Genomic DNA, 16,021 nt, shown 5'->3' on the forward strand with positions numbered 1-16,021 from the left:
ATACAAGCTGTTCTCTTTGGTTGGGAAGAAGGGGTTGCATGAGAGGAGCCAGAGAGGCTGGAAAACATCTTCCTAGGCAGACAGCGTCGAGTCACTCAGATGCTCGTGTCTTCAGCCCCAAATCTACCTTTTGTTTTGTAATAATTTGTAAAGGTGCAGGGTGAACTGCTTCTGGCTCTGACCCAGATCTCATGAGAGGGCTTTGAATGCAGCTTGGGGACAGTTCCTAAACTGTCTCCCCTCCAGATGATGAGGCTGGGGGTGTAATCTGAACTAGACTTCTGGTCTCCCAGCTGATGTCCATCGTGCTAAGGAATGAGGGAGAAGAGCACTGATTCTAGTGCCCCATCCTTTCCAAAAAAATCTTTGAATGAGGAGTCGGTAGATGTCTAACATGCAGAGTTTTAATCACCAGGAAAAGGAGTCCATCACCGTTCCTTGGCTAACTCTCCATCAGGTATTGAAGTGAGTTGTTCACAGGCCAGGATACAAGTTTAGGTTCTGCGGTGGTGTCGCTGCAATAGAGGAGGCTTATCTGCCATCACATCTTGCTCAGGGCTTGTTTTTGTTTTTCTGCAGAGTACGCAGAGAACATCGGGGATGGGAAGAACCAGGAATTCCGGGAGAGCGAGCAGAAGCGGATTCTGGAGCTGTTGGAGAATTTCTGAGACCTCTGGGTTTGAAATCTGTGCATCTCATAACGAGGACACAGCCAGCACACTGAGCCTGTCCACCGCTGGCTGCCCAGCAGAAATGACTTCTCAGTTAAACCAGTTCTAACAGGGATTTCTGAGACATTAAAGTTAATTTTTTTATTTTTTTGTCTGATGTTTTCTGCCAAGAGACCTCACAGCATCGCAGACACTAGTGTAGCTTCCTCGCATGGCCTCTCTCCTGCATACTGTTGAGAAGCTATCCCATGCGCACAGCCTGAGGGGGTTGACAGCAGAGTAGAGGTGGGGCCTGGTAGGGAGACGCTCACCTCCAGGTAGCAGAGTCAAATCCAGCCCAGGGGAACACTGGTCAGGAACGTTACCACATTTCAGCAGCTTGGGGGATGGTCTCAGACAGTTTCCACAGGACACAAGCTTCTATAAGTGGCCCTGATTGGGTGCTCTTGTTGCCGGACTCCCTGGGCCATGGAGACAGAATTCCCCTCTTCTAGGGAGGCTTAGAGAGCCCTACCTGGGCTGTAGCAGGGGTTAAACCAAGAGAAACGGAGGAGAGTGCACTTGCTCTGAGTTGGGTAAACAGTGCCCCTCCACATCTCACCCTCCTGTTTCAACTACTCTTCCCCCCTGTTCTGTGGCTAAACAGAACCCTGGCCCCTGAGCTATCGATCTGGGACTTCACATCCGGGAATGCAGTGCTGGTGAGAAGGAGAACCCCAGATGCAAACTATCACAGTCGCACTGTGCAGGTCTCTGTTCCTTTCCAGGGAGTCACAGCAGGTGGGTTGCAAAGAAGCTGACCAAAGCCCTTTTCTCGCTCGCCCTCCGTCACTGGCAGTGTGATTCCAGATGTCAGCCAGCCAAACCCAAGTGTTTCTTTGAGCAGTGGCACCCAGCTGGGATAGCAGCCTGCTGAGGGCATCCTTGCTTCCTTTTCTGCGCTGCTAGAGTTAATGACGGTCATCCCAAAACAGCGGAGCTCCAGTAAGCTGGACTGTGCCTAATTGAGAGAGATTTGCATGCTGACAGCATTTGTATTTTATCTCAGAAGAATGTCTTGTCAGGGAAGCTTTAAGGGTTCCTTCAGTCATGACTTCGGGAGGCACCACTGGCCTGGGTGTACTGAATGCCATTACTTCAGGATCAGCATGGGAGTCGTGGTGGCAGCAGCTGCACAAAGCTGCAAAAACACATTTGTGGTGCAGAAATGATCTGTTCTGCCTGTTTTCCTCCCCCCTCCTTGACCCCTGTAGAAAAGAGGATCTTTAATCTTATCCTTTCAGAGATGGCTTCAGTTCTTGACAGTGCTGTACCCTGGAATTCTTCCCTTTCCACAGTGAATTCCTGCTTGCGTCTGCCTTTGGACTTTCATACTGGAAGATGACCTGCTGGAAACCATGTTGGTCCTTCATGAAGCTGCATTTTGCACCAGAGAAACAAGGGGGTAGGAGATGGGAAAAGAGCTGGGTGGAGTGGCGGGGGATGTGATAGTAATGATGAAAAGAATCTAAAAACTAAGAGCTATGTGTTTTTAAAAAAAGGAGCGAGAGAGACATGGTTTTGAATATACTGAGTAGAAAAGAGTAACGTGAAGCGTTGAACACAGGCCAGGTTGTTAGTTTAGATATACAGTTGTGCACATAATTTGCACTCAGTTACTGCAGCTGCATTCACACAAAAGGGAGCCGTGTGCACAAATTACAGAATTGGCTGTGTGCACAGTGACCTAAGTTGTCTTTAATCACAGTGTCAAGTATCAGAGGGTAGCCGTGTTAGTCTGGATCTGTAAAAGCAGCAAAGAATCCTGTGGCACCTTATAGACTAACAGACGTTTTGGAGCATGAGCTTTTGTGGGTGAATACCCACTTCCTCAGATGCATCTGATGAAGTGGGTATTCACCCACGAAAGTTCATGCTCCAAAACATCTGTTAGTATATAAGGTGCCACAGGATTCTTTGCTGCTTTAATCACAGTAATTGTGGATGCAAGCTAGGGATGCATTCTGTGCACAGTCGCACCTCAACTCTGCTTCCTACCAGAGGGGCAAGATTCGTCCACCATCCCTGTGGCAGGAATGAGAGCAGCTTTCCAATCTCACTACTGTGGAATGGCCTTAGTTCACAGCTATCTAATATTTGTTTTCCGTTAACTCTGGCCTTGGCTGGGCCATCAAGTGCAGAGACCCAGGCTAGGAGATACCAGAGGGCTCTCTGCTCTGCTCTGCTCTGCAGTGTTTGCAAAAGTGCTGCTGTTAATGGAGCTTAGAGAACACTGGCAGTGACCATTTTATTAAACAGCCTTTCTCTTTGTGAAACGTTCTCTTGACCTAATTAGCTATTTGCCAGATACATTTCAGTCTGCAGATAGCTCAGTATCAAATTCTTGCAGCCAGCTATGTTTGCTGTAGCTTGGCCACATGAGATGGTTTCTGTTCCTTGACTAGATTAAAGTCACTTGTAGAACAGTTGTCTGATGGAAGCACTTGAGTTTGCAGTTTCACAACACCGTTGGTGCACATTCTCCATTTGCTCCCAGGGCTGTCTCCACCGTCAGTCGTGCCTGCGAATTCCTTCCACGAAGGTTTATGAAAGGGGGGGATGGGCAAAGGGAATTATTTTTTTTTTTGAGTGAATGTTGGTGGGAAAAGCTGTGAGGTGCAGAGGAACTGAATTCGCAGGTCGGTGTTCAGGCTTTGCCTTGTGTGCCTCCTAGTGGCTGTCTGAGGTGCAGAAGCTGCTCTCAGTTTTAGGGTCAGGGACAGATGCGCACCTGGCACTTGGAAGTGAGGACAGTTAGAGATTAAGGCGAGTGTGAGGGGGAGGGGGTCCCCCTCTTGGTGGTGCAGAGGCAGCAAAATGGCCTACAGTCTACCCCCCACTCTCCCTCCCATGCAGCCTTGAGTGCAGGGTTGTGGCTTGGGAAGTGAGGAGCTGGGGCTGAAGCACATGGTGCTCTGCCTATTCCAAGCTGCTGCAACAGCCTCTAGACAACTATTGCAGCAGAGGGTAAATTAGACCAGCCTTGAGGCTGCTCTGACTTACATCAGAGCCAAACCAGCTCCAGAACTGGGGAGGTGTTATGCCACCTTCCTCCTCCTCCTGCTCCACACCCCCTCCCCTAGTTCTTGCACTAGCTTGGCTGGAATAGTGAATCGAGGCCCAGACCAAGGGGTAGGTTGGAGCCTTATCACACCACTTATACCAGCCTAAATCCTCTGGAGCTGTAATGCTCTCTTTCTGCATTGTCTGCTGATCTGTTAGCCTGTCACTGAGCACCCTTATCTGACCCATAAAACCATCACAGGGACTTGTGCTTAGAGGGCGATTCAGAAGCAGCCTGATTGAGAAGTCAATTGAAGCACAAACAGGCCAATCTGGGCTTCAAGAAAGGAGTAAATTCGCTCTTTTTCCCAGTGAAAGAAATGTCTGAGGGGATTATAAAAGTTAAAATGTCTGTGCTTATCTGCACACAAAGCAATCGGAGTGTCTCTTCCTTGTGATAGATGAGAAGAGTGGTCCAGATGTCATTGAGGTATTCGCACAGAGCTTGTTATCTTGGTACGGGCTTTCTTAAAACGGTGGAGTGATTCTGGTGCAACATGATGCTCCTTCTCTGCTAGCAAGAGCAGCAACATTCCTATATTGCCTCAGCGAAGCCCACGGAAACCCTGGGAAGGTGGAAACCAGAGAGAAACCATCTTGCACAAATGTCCCTGAGTGCTGTGGTGTTGGGGACTCCAGTGAGGCTGTCAGAGCTTCCTAAATGTGGAACAACTAGGCACCATTCCTCTTGGAGATAAAGTCACAGGATCGTTGCTCCTTTCTTAAGATATGCTGAAGAACAGTGTGTACCCGCTGGTTAATTTCTGGGTTCTCTTCAGCTAGCTGGTCTTTGTGCCTGAAGAACCACCCAGCACATGTATATCTTCAGTGAATGAATAGTCTTGTGGGGCTGGGAAGTCATCTTCCCACCTGCACTAAATTTTCATTAGGCGAGGGAGCTGCAGTGAGAGAGAAACAGCTGCAATAAATTGTGGTCTGAGTTTGGGACCTGCTGCAAGCTGAACTCTTCCACCTGAAGGATTTGCCCCTGCAGCACCTGGGCACTTGCTTCTTTCAACTTCTAGTGGCCATGATAGACTAGCCAAGAGAGTTCCCTCCGGCAACATGCCAGAGCCCACTCTAAACTGCTGTGCGTGGGGTGGGGAGGCGACTCAGCCTCACCACAGGGCAAAGTGTGAGATGCCTTCTCCTCTGCCCTGGGTTACTAATTAAGATAATTCTGCAGCTTAAAGTGCTCCTGATGCATGCCATGTCACTTTTGCACCAATGTTCAGTGGCATGGGAAAGCCTTGGAGATGCAAGCCAGGCACGAAGAGTCTGTGCAGCTGTGGATAAATAGCATTGTTATAATTGGGGAGGATTAAAGGGTTGAGCTAATAGTGAACTTCCTTAATGAAAAAAACTGAGTTGTAGACGGGGATTTGTCCCCATTTACTTGCCTCAGTCTGCTGACCCTGGGTTAAAGTTCAGAGGGCAATGCAACAGCAGCTGTGTGAAAACTAAATGGCGAGCAGGGCTGTGTGTTAAATGCATTATGTTAATAGTGACGAGTGAATAGGGGGTTAAATTTAAGTCCCAAGCAGGGGAAGAGCAACTGCCCCACAGCATGTGCTGCCACAGGAGATGACGAAGAACCTATTCTCACAAAGGAAATAAGAGCCTCGTTTGTTTATGGACCTTTGGCCGACATTTCAAGACCACTGTGCTGGAGGCAGCCGCGCCCCAGCAGCGCGGTATGGAAGTCCCAAAAACAAGGAGGAAGGAGCGTCAGAGCGACGTCTCGGACTGTCCAGAGTCAGCAGACATCTCAGCCAAAAGCCATGAGAGAAACAGCACCTGCCCCTGGGAGAAGAGGGAGAGCAGAGACAGCTGCCTGTGATCAGGAGTGCGAGCTGCGCTGGGATCAGAAATGTCGCCCTGCACGGGTGGCTCTCACCTGCCCGTGACAGACACCTGAAGGGCCTGTCTCTTTATTGAGCATTTGGGCAACTCTTGTCTCCGGTGTGCTGTGCCAGTGAAGTCCAGTGGAATGGGAAAGCCGTCTACCGTTACCTGGCTGCAGACCTCGCGGAAGGCTCTGTACCCGCTTGTTGGGTAAGTAGGGCCTTGTGCTGGTGTCTGGGCCTAGGCATCCCGTCCCAGCTCCTTTTCTGGAGCAGGCTCCATGCTGGGTGGAAGCTGCATTGCCCAGGGCAGTTTGTTAAATGCGTTGGGATTCTGGAGGTAGACGGAGCTTTAGAATCACAAGATTAGCACTGTCCCTAGTGCAGCGCTGTGGCTGGTGCAGGTAGCCTCGGGGCCGGGCGTAGGACTGAGCCACATCGCCTGCCCACATACAGCACTACACGGGGGTCACGTGGAGCACTGGTAAAACAGTGGCGTTCTGATGCCATGTTATGGATAATCCCCTTTGGACTCCATCTGGTCTCTTGGAGTTTGACCAACACACGCTGCACAATCACCACCCACCAGTGCCGGAGACTGCTAACTGAGCATCAGAATAAAGGGAGCTGAGCCAAGCATTGCTCTTCCCACTGGTGCAAAGGTGCTGGGTTTTGGTTGTCTAGTTCCACACTGAGTTTATAACCCAAGGCCCCCGAAGCAGGAAGCTCTGGGGCTCTTGGTCACAAGTTGCTGGGGGTGGAGGACTGCAAGAGATGGGTGGGATGGGGGTTTCCCCTGTAGTGTGCTCGCCTGGTCCTTCTGCTTCCCCTTTTCACCTTCACTAGGGAATTCCCCACACCCACGCTGGCTACAGAAACTGGGATCAGTGCTGCCCCCTCTTTTCTCTTGGCCCTGGCAGCCAGAACCCTTTCCTCAGATTCTGCGCCCAGGCGGTGGGGGCAGGGTCCATTTCTTTCCGGGGTTAGAGATCAGTGGGAAGCTGCGCAGCTCTTAGCCACCATGCTGTGCAGAGCAGCTAAGCCTGAGCCCACTCTGGAACGGAGGTGAGATTGGGGTAGGTGTCTGGGCTGAAGCTAGCCTGGACAGAGGCGGGTTCTGGGAGGGGTGCGTGAAGGGCAGTCACTTGCGTGCAGGACAGAGGAGCAGCACAGCTGTCGAAGGAGCGACCTCTCGCCACCTGTCCACCCTGCAGGGAGGAATAACCCCCATTGGCACACGAGGAAGCTGAGGCATGGAGAGGTTGGGACTTGGCCAAGGTCCCAGCGGAGCTGGGAACAGCCCCTGGAGTCTCCTGATTGCCATTGCTCTGCCTGGGCCTGAGCGGGCTGCATAGCCCTGTGCTTTGCGCCCGGCCAGGCCAGGCTGGCAGTGCTGGCTCCAGGGAACAAAACGACTGTAATAGCTTTGTGCACTCCGTGCTGGGCGCCCAGGACCCCGGCTAGAAGCACCTGTTGACGTGCTCATCCTGGCACAGATGGGTTCAGCATCATTGGCACTGGTGTCTTGTCGCGCTCCCCTTCCTTCACATCACACTCCTGTGGACAGCATAACGTAAATCCACTGGGCTCCCGTCCGAAGCAGCTGGGCCTCCGCTAGCCCGTGGCACATGGATTCATCTGGTCCGGAATCCAAGGCCTTTCTTTGCTGCCGCGTGCTCAGCGTTCAGAATGCAGCACTCACTGTGGTGCTGGTGCTGCTGCTGCTCCGTGTCCTGCTCTCTGGCTGCTGCCAGGGGATTAGAAAATCCCTTTTCACGTTCCTTTCAAGTGTGCAGGAGGTGGGAGAATTGACAAGGGGGCCCAGGAGAGCGGAGCTCTGGTAAGACGGGATGGCTGGGGCAGGCGTGCTGGGCGTCCCCCCCCCCCTTGTGAGAGTAGCTCAGCACACAGCTGGGAGCTGATTTATAAGATAGAGGCAGCAAAGTGTGCAGGGAGAGAGACCGATTTATTGCACCTCGCTCTGGGTCGTGTTTTCTTGTCTCTGATTGTAAACAGACTTGACTAAAGAGGTAAATTGGAAGTTAATTAGAGGGAACATGATTGATGAGACACTTTGTGGTGATTTGGGAGGTGAGGGAACTTACACTCAGAGCAGAAGAGGGGCAGAGGGCCTCTGCGGCTGGTGCGATGCCCTTCCCCCTGCCCCCGCTCCCCCCCCCAGCACCGTAGCCCTTGTTCTTCTGAATCCCTTCCCAGACGAGAGGTTGGCAGCATCACACACAGCAGTGCCCACCCAGCTGCCACGCAGTCTGCTCTGGCCATGGAGTTGGGTGGGTGGGTAGGGATCTGTAGCCCTGGAGCTGGTGAAATTGCACTCAAGGCAGGAGAATAGAACATGCTGTCTGCCCTCCCTGTCCCACCAGTTGGGGCCTGCTTGGGAAGAGCCCTTTGGGCCCCTGCATGCCCGTGCAAAAGGAAGGCTGGAGTTATCACAGCCTGGCTTCCAGCCTCCTCCTGCTCCGGGGAGAAGGAATCTGCATTTGCAGAGCAGGGCGCTCAGAGCCCTTTACCAGCAATGAGGCCATCACTAGACAGATAAGAGGTGTCAGTAGCTGGTGTGGTGCTCTGCTCTTGTTCGATGACGAGAACAGTCGGCTGCGTGCGTGTTCCCTCTGTGTGCTGTCCCAGCTCTGCGCGGGTAGCTAACACAGCAAACCCTGAGAGAACCCCCAAAGACCACAGACTCTGGTAAGGTACAAAGGAACCCAAGCCAGGTTTATTGTCAAACGAAGCACAGTAATAGTTTCCCGTAGACTGTACAGGACATACTACGAATCTGTGCCCCCAGCAATGGACCGGCTCAGTCAGTGGTGGGACTTTCCACTGCCCTCTAGGCTGGACAAAGATGTACACTCCGGGACCTACTTTTATACAGTTACAGGACAGATTACGCAGCCCTACTGACAAATTGAGGTACAGCCCCTTGGCCCATTGGGGGCTGTCTCCTCCTTTGATCATGTTGTTTCAAACAGATCTGTCCATCCTGCTGTCCTTCTGACTCTGTCTATAAAATGCACCTGCCTGTTCCTCGTTACCTCTGTGAAGTGTTCTGATGTCATCTTGGCACAAGTTCCTCTTATTGGCACTTACGTGTGGATGCACCTGCTTCTAGCAATCCTCTTCTTGCCAACTTCTGTGAGTGGGGCCTGCCTCTGGCTCACAGCCCAGCTTTTGCTTAGCAATGCCTGGAAGTACTTTGGTTCAGGCTTCAGGCCTCAGACTGGGCCTCTGACACAAGAGTTTGTTTCAGGGCCTCATCTTACTACAAGAGGGTTTAATTGCCCATGTCAGAGCACTGCCCCAAGGCCCCTGTGCCAGGGGCAGGTATGTTTTCCATCTCACAGCACAGAGAGCTGTGGGGATTTCATCCTTTCCTTTGTCACCCACAGGCCCAAGCGGTGTGACCCAGAGGTGGGGCGGCCTGGTCAGTCTAGGCTAACGGGGCAGAGTCTGTCCTGCTGCAAGCAGTCTTCATGGTACTTTGTGCATCCCGTCACTCGGCTCCAAGCTGCACTGCCTGCCTCTTGGGCGTCAGTGTCTTCTCGGGGGGTTCTGGCGGGCTCAACCTAATCCACCTCTTTTCTGGCTGCTGACGGCTTGAGGGGAAACAAGGGCTCTGCTGGCACGGATTGTCCCTGCCTCTTTCTACGGGGGTGGAGCACCCACCATGCCAGCTGTCCCCAAGGAACCTATCGTAAGGGCTGGTTCTAGGGCCTGTTTCTTGATACACTTCCCACTTCAACCCAGGTCTCATCTCACTCCATTGGCAACAACTCTTGGACTGTGCTGGAGTCCCCAGGCTTCCCGTCCCTCAGCGATCTGGTTTCAGACCTGGCACCCAACTGGCTGCTGGTGCTGGCTGATCTGCTGATGAAGGTCAGATCCCCTGAGATCTGTCAGCGTCAATACTGCTGACCAGCGAGGGTTCTGCTGAAGTCCCCAGTTAGGGGCACTGCTTCTTCCTGTGTGAAGCCCAACACGTGGCCGTGGGTGGGTGATCGTCTGCAGGCAGAACTCCTCTTGCCGTCGCTCCATTCAGGGTCGCTGAGAGGACTAGTCCAGACTTCGGGGACGCAGTGCTGTCCCGGCCCCAGCTCCTGGCTCCCCCATGGCAGTGACATGACCTGCTCGCAGGGTGAATGAGGTGGAGATTCAGATGAGGGTTCACTGGCTGAGGCTCAGCACGTGTGAGACGGGGGCTGATCTTGGCCCTGAGTCCAGCTCCGTGTGGCCACCTGTAGAGCCCTGCCTGCCTGCTGACATCCACCGCCCTTCTGATGCGCGCGACCTCCATGGACACTTTTGTTCAATTCCGAATGTGCCACGTCACATGAGAGCAGTGTCCCCGGTGTGGTGCCCCACACCTACAGAGGGCATTACACTGGGGGCAGGGGAGGAGGAGCTGCTTCCCTGCCGCATCCCCATCGTGGCGGCTATGGGGAGCCTGCTGTTAATTTTTTCTTTCTGCATCATTTAGACTCAGGGCTTCAGACCCATCCTTAGCCAGACTCAGCTCCCACGGGAGCTGATGCAGGACCTGGGAGTAGGCAACTGAAGCCATAAGGCCCTGCATGCAAACGTTGCCGGAGCTGGGTGCAGCTCCTATGTGAGAGCAACCCAGAAAACAAGCGGCTGATGTTGGAACCCCTTGAGTCTCCCGCCAATCTTGGCATCTGATAAGTGCTGGGTTAGAACATCTCTCACAGAGCAACAGGACCAGATAATGGCACCTGGAAAGACTTCAAATTGAAGCAACATAACCTCTCTGATTTCCTTGCAGGAGGGAACCCAGCAGAAGCTGTGCGGGGGTCCTTGGTGTGCACAGAACAGTAATAGCCGTGTTCACTGGGTGTCCGGGTGCATCTCTGGCTTGGCTCGCCCAAACAGCTTGTTAGCATCTCTAAATGGGGCGAGGTGAGTGCAAATCATGACTGAGGAATGTTTTCTGGCATCCTTGTAGAGGGACCAAGGCAACACTAAATACAAAGAGACGCTGTCAGAATTGAGAAGCAAACCTTCTGACGTGCAAATGCAGTCACTTACACAAGGGATTTTTCTAAGAGATCTTGGTTGCAGGAACTCTTTATCATGAGCAGCAGTAAATAAACCAGAAGAGGCACTGGGGGGAGGGAGGGAAGAGTCTTTCGTGTTTGATTTTTGGCCATTAAAATCGTGATCTGGAACATGAAACAATCCTGGAAATGACACTGATACCCCATGACAGCCCTTTGTCTGCTGGGAAATTGACAGTGGGTTTTGGAAAAGAGGAAGAAGTTAAATGACAGAAAATGAACTTGAATCATTCCTAAAGAAATGCTGGTTCTTTTACCAAGGCTTCTTTGTCCGGAGGGTTCTAGGGTTTCGATAATCATGCGCAGCAGGTGGGCTGCTCCAGTCAGATCTGTGAGACTTAGAGAAGCCTTTATGCCCAGAGTGGAGTGTGCTCCACCAGTGGTAAGACAGTGTGTGATCCTCCCTTTACTTCAGTCTCTGTCAAGCTACCCAGAAACTTTCAGTTGGTTGGTAAAGGGCAGCTGTGAAGACTTTAATTTGGCTGCCTCTTTTCCTGGTGAATGTTCACGTAGCAAAGACATAATCTTTAAGGCTCTGGCCTTCAACCTGAAACTGTACCTCTGTCTGGTTGGTTTCCACCACCACCGCAGTGTGTGAGCACTTTGCAGAGTTCATGATTCTCTTGCCTCAGCCCTCTGAGGTAGGGAAGTATTAACAACATGCCGCAGATAGGAAATGAAGCTCAGAGAATGTGACTTGTCCAAGGTCACAAAAGGACACTGTAATAGAACAGAGAATTTAACCCTGATATCCTGAGTCCCAGACCAGGGCCTTAGTTATAAGCCCATCCTTCCTCTTGGTGCAGAAATACTGCAGGATTTATGGATTTCTTTTCATTCAGTTTTCTGTCAAGCACCTACTAGTGGTGAGGGCTCAGGGCAATGGCCTTGGGTCCTTTCAAAGCTCAGAATGACTCTAGAGAGCAGCCCTCCCCCTCTCCTGAGGAATAATGGGCACTTCTTGCATAAGCTAGCAACACAAGACTTTTCACTCCCCTAGAACTCAAAAAGTTTGGTCCAGTTCTTTACACAGAGACTGACTTCCTTCAGCCCTGCATGTTTTCATGCATGGCAGATGACAGAACAAGGAGCAATGGTCTCAAGTTGCAGTGGGGGAGGTTTAGTTGGATATTAGGAAGCACTATTTCACTAGGAGGGTGGTGAAGCACTGGAATGGGTTCCCTAGGGAGGTGGTGGAATCTCCTTCCTTAGAGGTTTTTAAGACCCAGCTTGACAAAGCCCTGGCTGGGATGATTTAGTTGGAGATTGAGTAGGTGGTTGGACTAGATGACCTCCTGAGGTCTCTTCCAACCCTGATATTCTTTGATTCCCTACTCTCAACACTAGACCGTCATTCCCTCCTGAGGCTGTGCCCGCCCCCGACTGACATTGGAATCTGTGTTCTCCCAGACCCAGGTCCTAGTCGCCTGTACTTTTCACGGAGTGCTTTGGACTGTGCTCACTTGTCTGGCAGTACCCAGACATCTCGACACAACCCTCCTTTGATTTTCTGATATCGCTTAAATCAGCCCTAAGCCGTCTCCATGGTGCTGTTATCATTGTCATAACCTGTTTGTGTAATAAAATATCTTATTTATAGATAGTGGTAATGTGCCTTCCTGCGATGCGCACGGGCCTTGGCAAATAATCGAATAGCACACGACTATCACACTTCAGCTGTGGAAGGAACAGGGATTGTTGAGATTCAAAACAAGGACTAGAAACGGGTCCAGTATCAGTCTGAATGGTATTTATTCTGCCCAGGAAAAAAATGAACAAACCAATCCAACATTCTGGGCATGGAGTGGAGAGGCAGAAACTAACCTGAGCCCATGCTAACAGGGCCTGGGTCCACTTTAGTAGCTGGATTCTAAATGAGAGCCCTCTTCATACCGTTAAAAGCTTTATCTTCGGGGGCTTGAGGCCACTGGTAGGGAAACAGCATCTCTTTGGGCCAGGTTCACAAGGCAATAGGCAGCATTTGACACCTGTTATTCCCAGCATCGAAGATCTAGCCGTGAGCGGTGGCTGCTGGTGGGTGAAAGGTTTCGGCCTCAGCCTGCTCTTTTCACTGCCACTGTGGATGGGTGAGTGGCGTGAAGACGGAGCTGGGCAGGGAGTAACGGTTGGGGAGGGGCCTGTATTGGGGAGGTACAATGTGAACAAAGCGTTCAGTGAGGACTTGGTCAGGGTAATGCTCTTGTGGCGGGGGGGGGCTGTTTTCACATCGTTAGCTGGCGGCTGAGGATTGCTGAGCGCCTACCTGAGCGGCCTGGCTGCGTGGAAGTCACTACCCCTCCTGAGCCCTAGTTACTCGCATGCAAATGGAGCTGCGCTGGTCGACACTCGCTGAGGTTCTGGCCCTGCACTTGGACAGCACTGGGAAGGTGCTCTGTGTTTTTATTTCTTGTCGAGCCCAGCGCATGGCATCTAATTCTTCTTCTGTTTGCCCTCCATTAACTTATAAATTATTTTGAAATCTGAATTTAAGGTTCAAAATTGTTGTCAGCACTTAGAGGCATAACAAATAAATCAGCTACTCGGTAAAGATGCGATTCTAGTTTTCCTTCTGCAATGAAATTTTGAGCAACTCTGATGAAGTGGGGGATTGTCTTGGTTTCCAGTGGGTTGCATGCAGCGGGAGTGGGACTCCGTGTCCCTGGGTGTTACGGGTTTAACGAGGGGAGGGGAGAGGGAGTTTGTTGGGACACAGGACCGGAGAGGGACTCAGGACCCCAGCCGAGGGCCTGGAGGATGGAGACCCCAGCGACTGGTGACCCGGAAACCCAGCTCAGGAGTCACAGCCGGTTCTGGCCAGTGGGAGGACAATGGGCTGCAGAGAGAGGACCCCGGTGACCTGACCAGCTGGTTCCAGCCAGAGGATGGAAGAGGGGAGAGTTGGCCCAAGTGACCCTGTTTACGACCCTGTTTACCTGGAGAGAAGCCAATGGACAGAGGGGGCTTGGGGCTGGGGATATCAGAGGCCCAGCTGGGAAGCAGGGGGGCTCTGGGCTGGAGAGGGGGAGCAGGCAGAGCCCCCCTGGCTGCAGGGGGACTGGAATGTGCTGGGCTGAGGGAGGCCAGGCCTGAAGCCCTGAGAGTTTCCTGTGCTGGGTTCAAGGCTCAGTAAAGCTCCTATGTTACGCTGGCTGAGAGTCACTCCGGGCTAGAGAGCAGGGCGGGGTGGGGCGTATCGTCCCCTTTGGAGAGTGGAGGCCCCAGGGGTCCAGAGTGAGTGGACTCCAGAGAGGGGGCCCACGGCAGAGAGAGAGGTGTGGGGCCTAACCAGGGGAGAGAGTGAACCCCCGAGAAGGGCTGTCTCTCTGAAAAGGGCACCCCCCACGGACCACACGGAACCAAGAGTGGGCACAATCTGTGAGTCCGTGACAGACTGCAATAAGGGGAAAGATGCTGGAAGCACGAGCACAGCTTTGTCTGGTGTGAAAGGACGCTACTGTGTGTTGCACCAAACAGAACTTCTGTTTCTTGTCCACTTATAGTTGAGTTCAGTTGCAGGTAAAATGATTCCAAATGTAAAAGTTTTCTATTTTATGTCCAAATATTTAGACTGTTTCAAATTCAACTTCCAATTTTGTATGCTCACTTTTGCAAGCACAACTAAATGTGTACTCAGAAGCAGATGCACACCAGTTCTACACATGCAAAGCTTTCAATTTCATATGAAAATTGTGCAGCTGGGAGCTTGGTTGTCTAATTTGCATATGCAAATGATTATTGGTATTCATCCATTTTGCAGATGAGCACTTTGCAAGCAGTATCCATTGCACATGCAAAATTGGAAAGAAGGCGGGAAATCTGTCACTGAATGAAATAAGAAATGCTTCAGCCTTGAGAGTAGGCTGCAGCGGGTGTTCCATTATGACTATGACCAGCCCTGAACGAGTGGCCACGGGTTTGAAAAACAAAATACAGAATGTGCAGATAAAGGGACCCTATTTGCACTGTGAATGCCAGTCACCTGTGTGTGGCTGAGACAGGCATGGGGTTAAAGGAGAAAATCCTCCTCTCATTCGTAGCTGGGTGACCTCATTGGCTTCAGCAGGGCTGTACGGGTGCAACGGGGGCAGGGCCTGGTCCCATTCACTGGTGAGTTATGATCAGGGTGGAAAGGGGAAATTTTGCACATGTGCACATGGTACAAAGATGTCCAGCATTTCCCTTTCTCTTTCTGCAGGGCTGGTCGCCCTGCTGCACAGAAGACTTATTATCCGTTAATCATCATGCTGTGGAGATAGAAAATCATCTGGAAATGGAACTTAATTCAGGCTCTACATCTGGAGATGTTCCGAGCTTTAAGAGGAAATTTATGCTCTCATTGCTTCTTCGTGGCATCATTTAAATATATTTGATTATGCAATAAAAGATCTTGGCAGATTCCAGCCATTTAACTGTGCTTATACGATGTCAGTATTCAGATTCCTAAGACAGACATCAATACGTATGCTCCCTGCATGTCACTCAGCAGGTACGACCGGCCAGGTAAGAGAGAACACCTGGCAGGACTGGGCTCTCAATACCTCGGGACAAGGATTCCTACTGGTATTCAAGAGGTGAACATTCACCTACTGGGAGGCTTTATCCATTACCGTAATAATAATCATAATATCTAGCTCATGTAAAGCATGTCTCAACTTTTGATCTCGAAGTACTTTACAAAAGAGGTAAACATAATTGTCCAGATTTTACAGATGGGGAAACTGAGGCACTGAGTGATGAAGTGGCTTTTCCAAGGGCACCCAGTAGACCAGCAGGATAGCTAGGACCAGAACCAGGTCTCCTGAGCCCCAGCCCATCGCTTTAGGTCACGCTGCCGTGATTTAGCTAACTCTGCTGTATGCTTGTTACACACTGCTGGGTGGTTCTTCCAGTTCTACTTGGCTAAAGGCAACCAGTTCTCATGTCTCTGACTGCAAAGTGAGCTTTGCCAAGACTGGGGAGAAGTTTTCCTCCATGTGCCACATTGCACAGCTAGTTACTTGATTGTGGAGTATTCTCTCTGTCTTCTGAATCTCTGCCCATGTGGGGCAGGCTTCTGCTTTCGCTGCACCTGCCTCCACCGCCCTATTCGGTGATCTGGTCAAGTGCAGCAAATGCTCCACTGAAGTGCGATTCTACTGAAATGATTTAAAATTAGTGGGATTCCTGCACAAGGAGACTGAGGCAGCAGAGGTGCCCTCACTTTTCTACAGCCAAGGCCTCCCTTGAAGTTAGGAGACAAGTGACTCCCAAGGTTCTGCCATAATCTGCTTAAAACTTTAAATCTCCCTAAAGTTGCTCAGGCTGCTGTGCG

General features: G+C 51.4%; 1 protein-coding gene across 1 annotated transcript in view; it reads left to right on the forward strand.

The window, feature by feature from the left end:
- CTNNBL1 (catenin beta like 1) overlaps positions 1 to 815 on the forward strand; it is a 108,747-nt gene extending 107,932 nt beyond the window's left edge. The window contains exon 16 of the mRNA XM_030532901.1: positions 580 to 815. Within this exon, the coding sequence (XP_030388761.1) occupies positions 580 to 668 (89 nt within the window). The 3' untranslated portion in view covers positions 669 to 815. The remainder of the gene's footprint in view (positions 1 to 579) is intronic.
- The last annotated feature ends 15,206 nt before the right edge of the window (positions 816 to 16,021 follow it).

This window comes from Gopherus evgoodei, chromosome 14 (assembly GCF_007399415.2).
Source record: "Gopherus evgoodei ecotype Sinaloan lineage chromosome 14, rGopEvg1_v1.p, whole genome shotgun sequence".
Classification (NCBI taxonomy): Eukaryota; Metazoa; Chordata; order Testudines; family Testudinidae; genus Gopherus; species Gopherus evgoodei.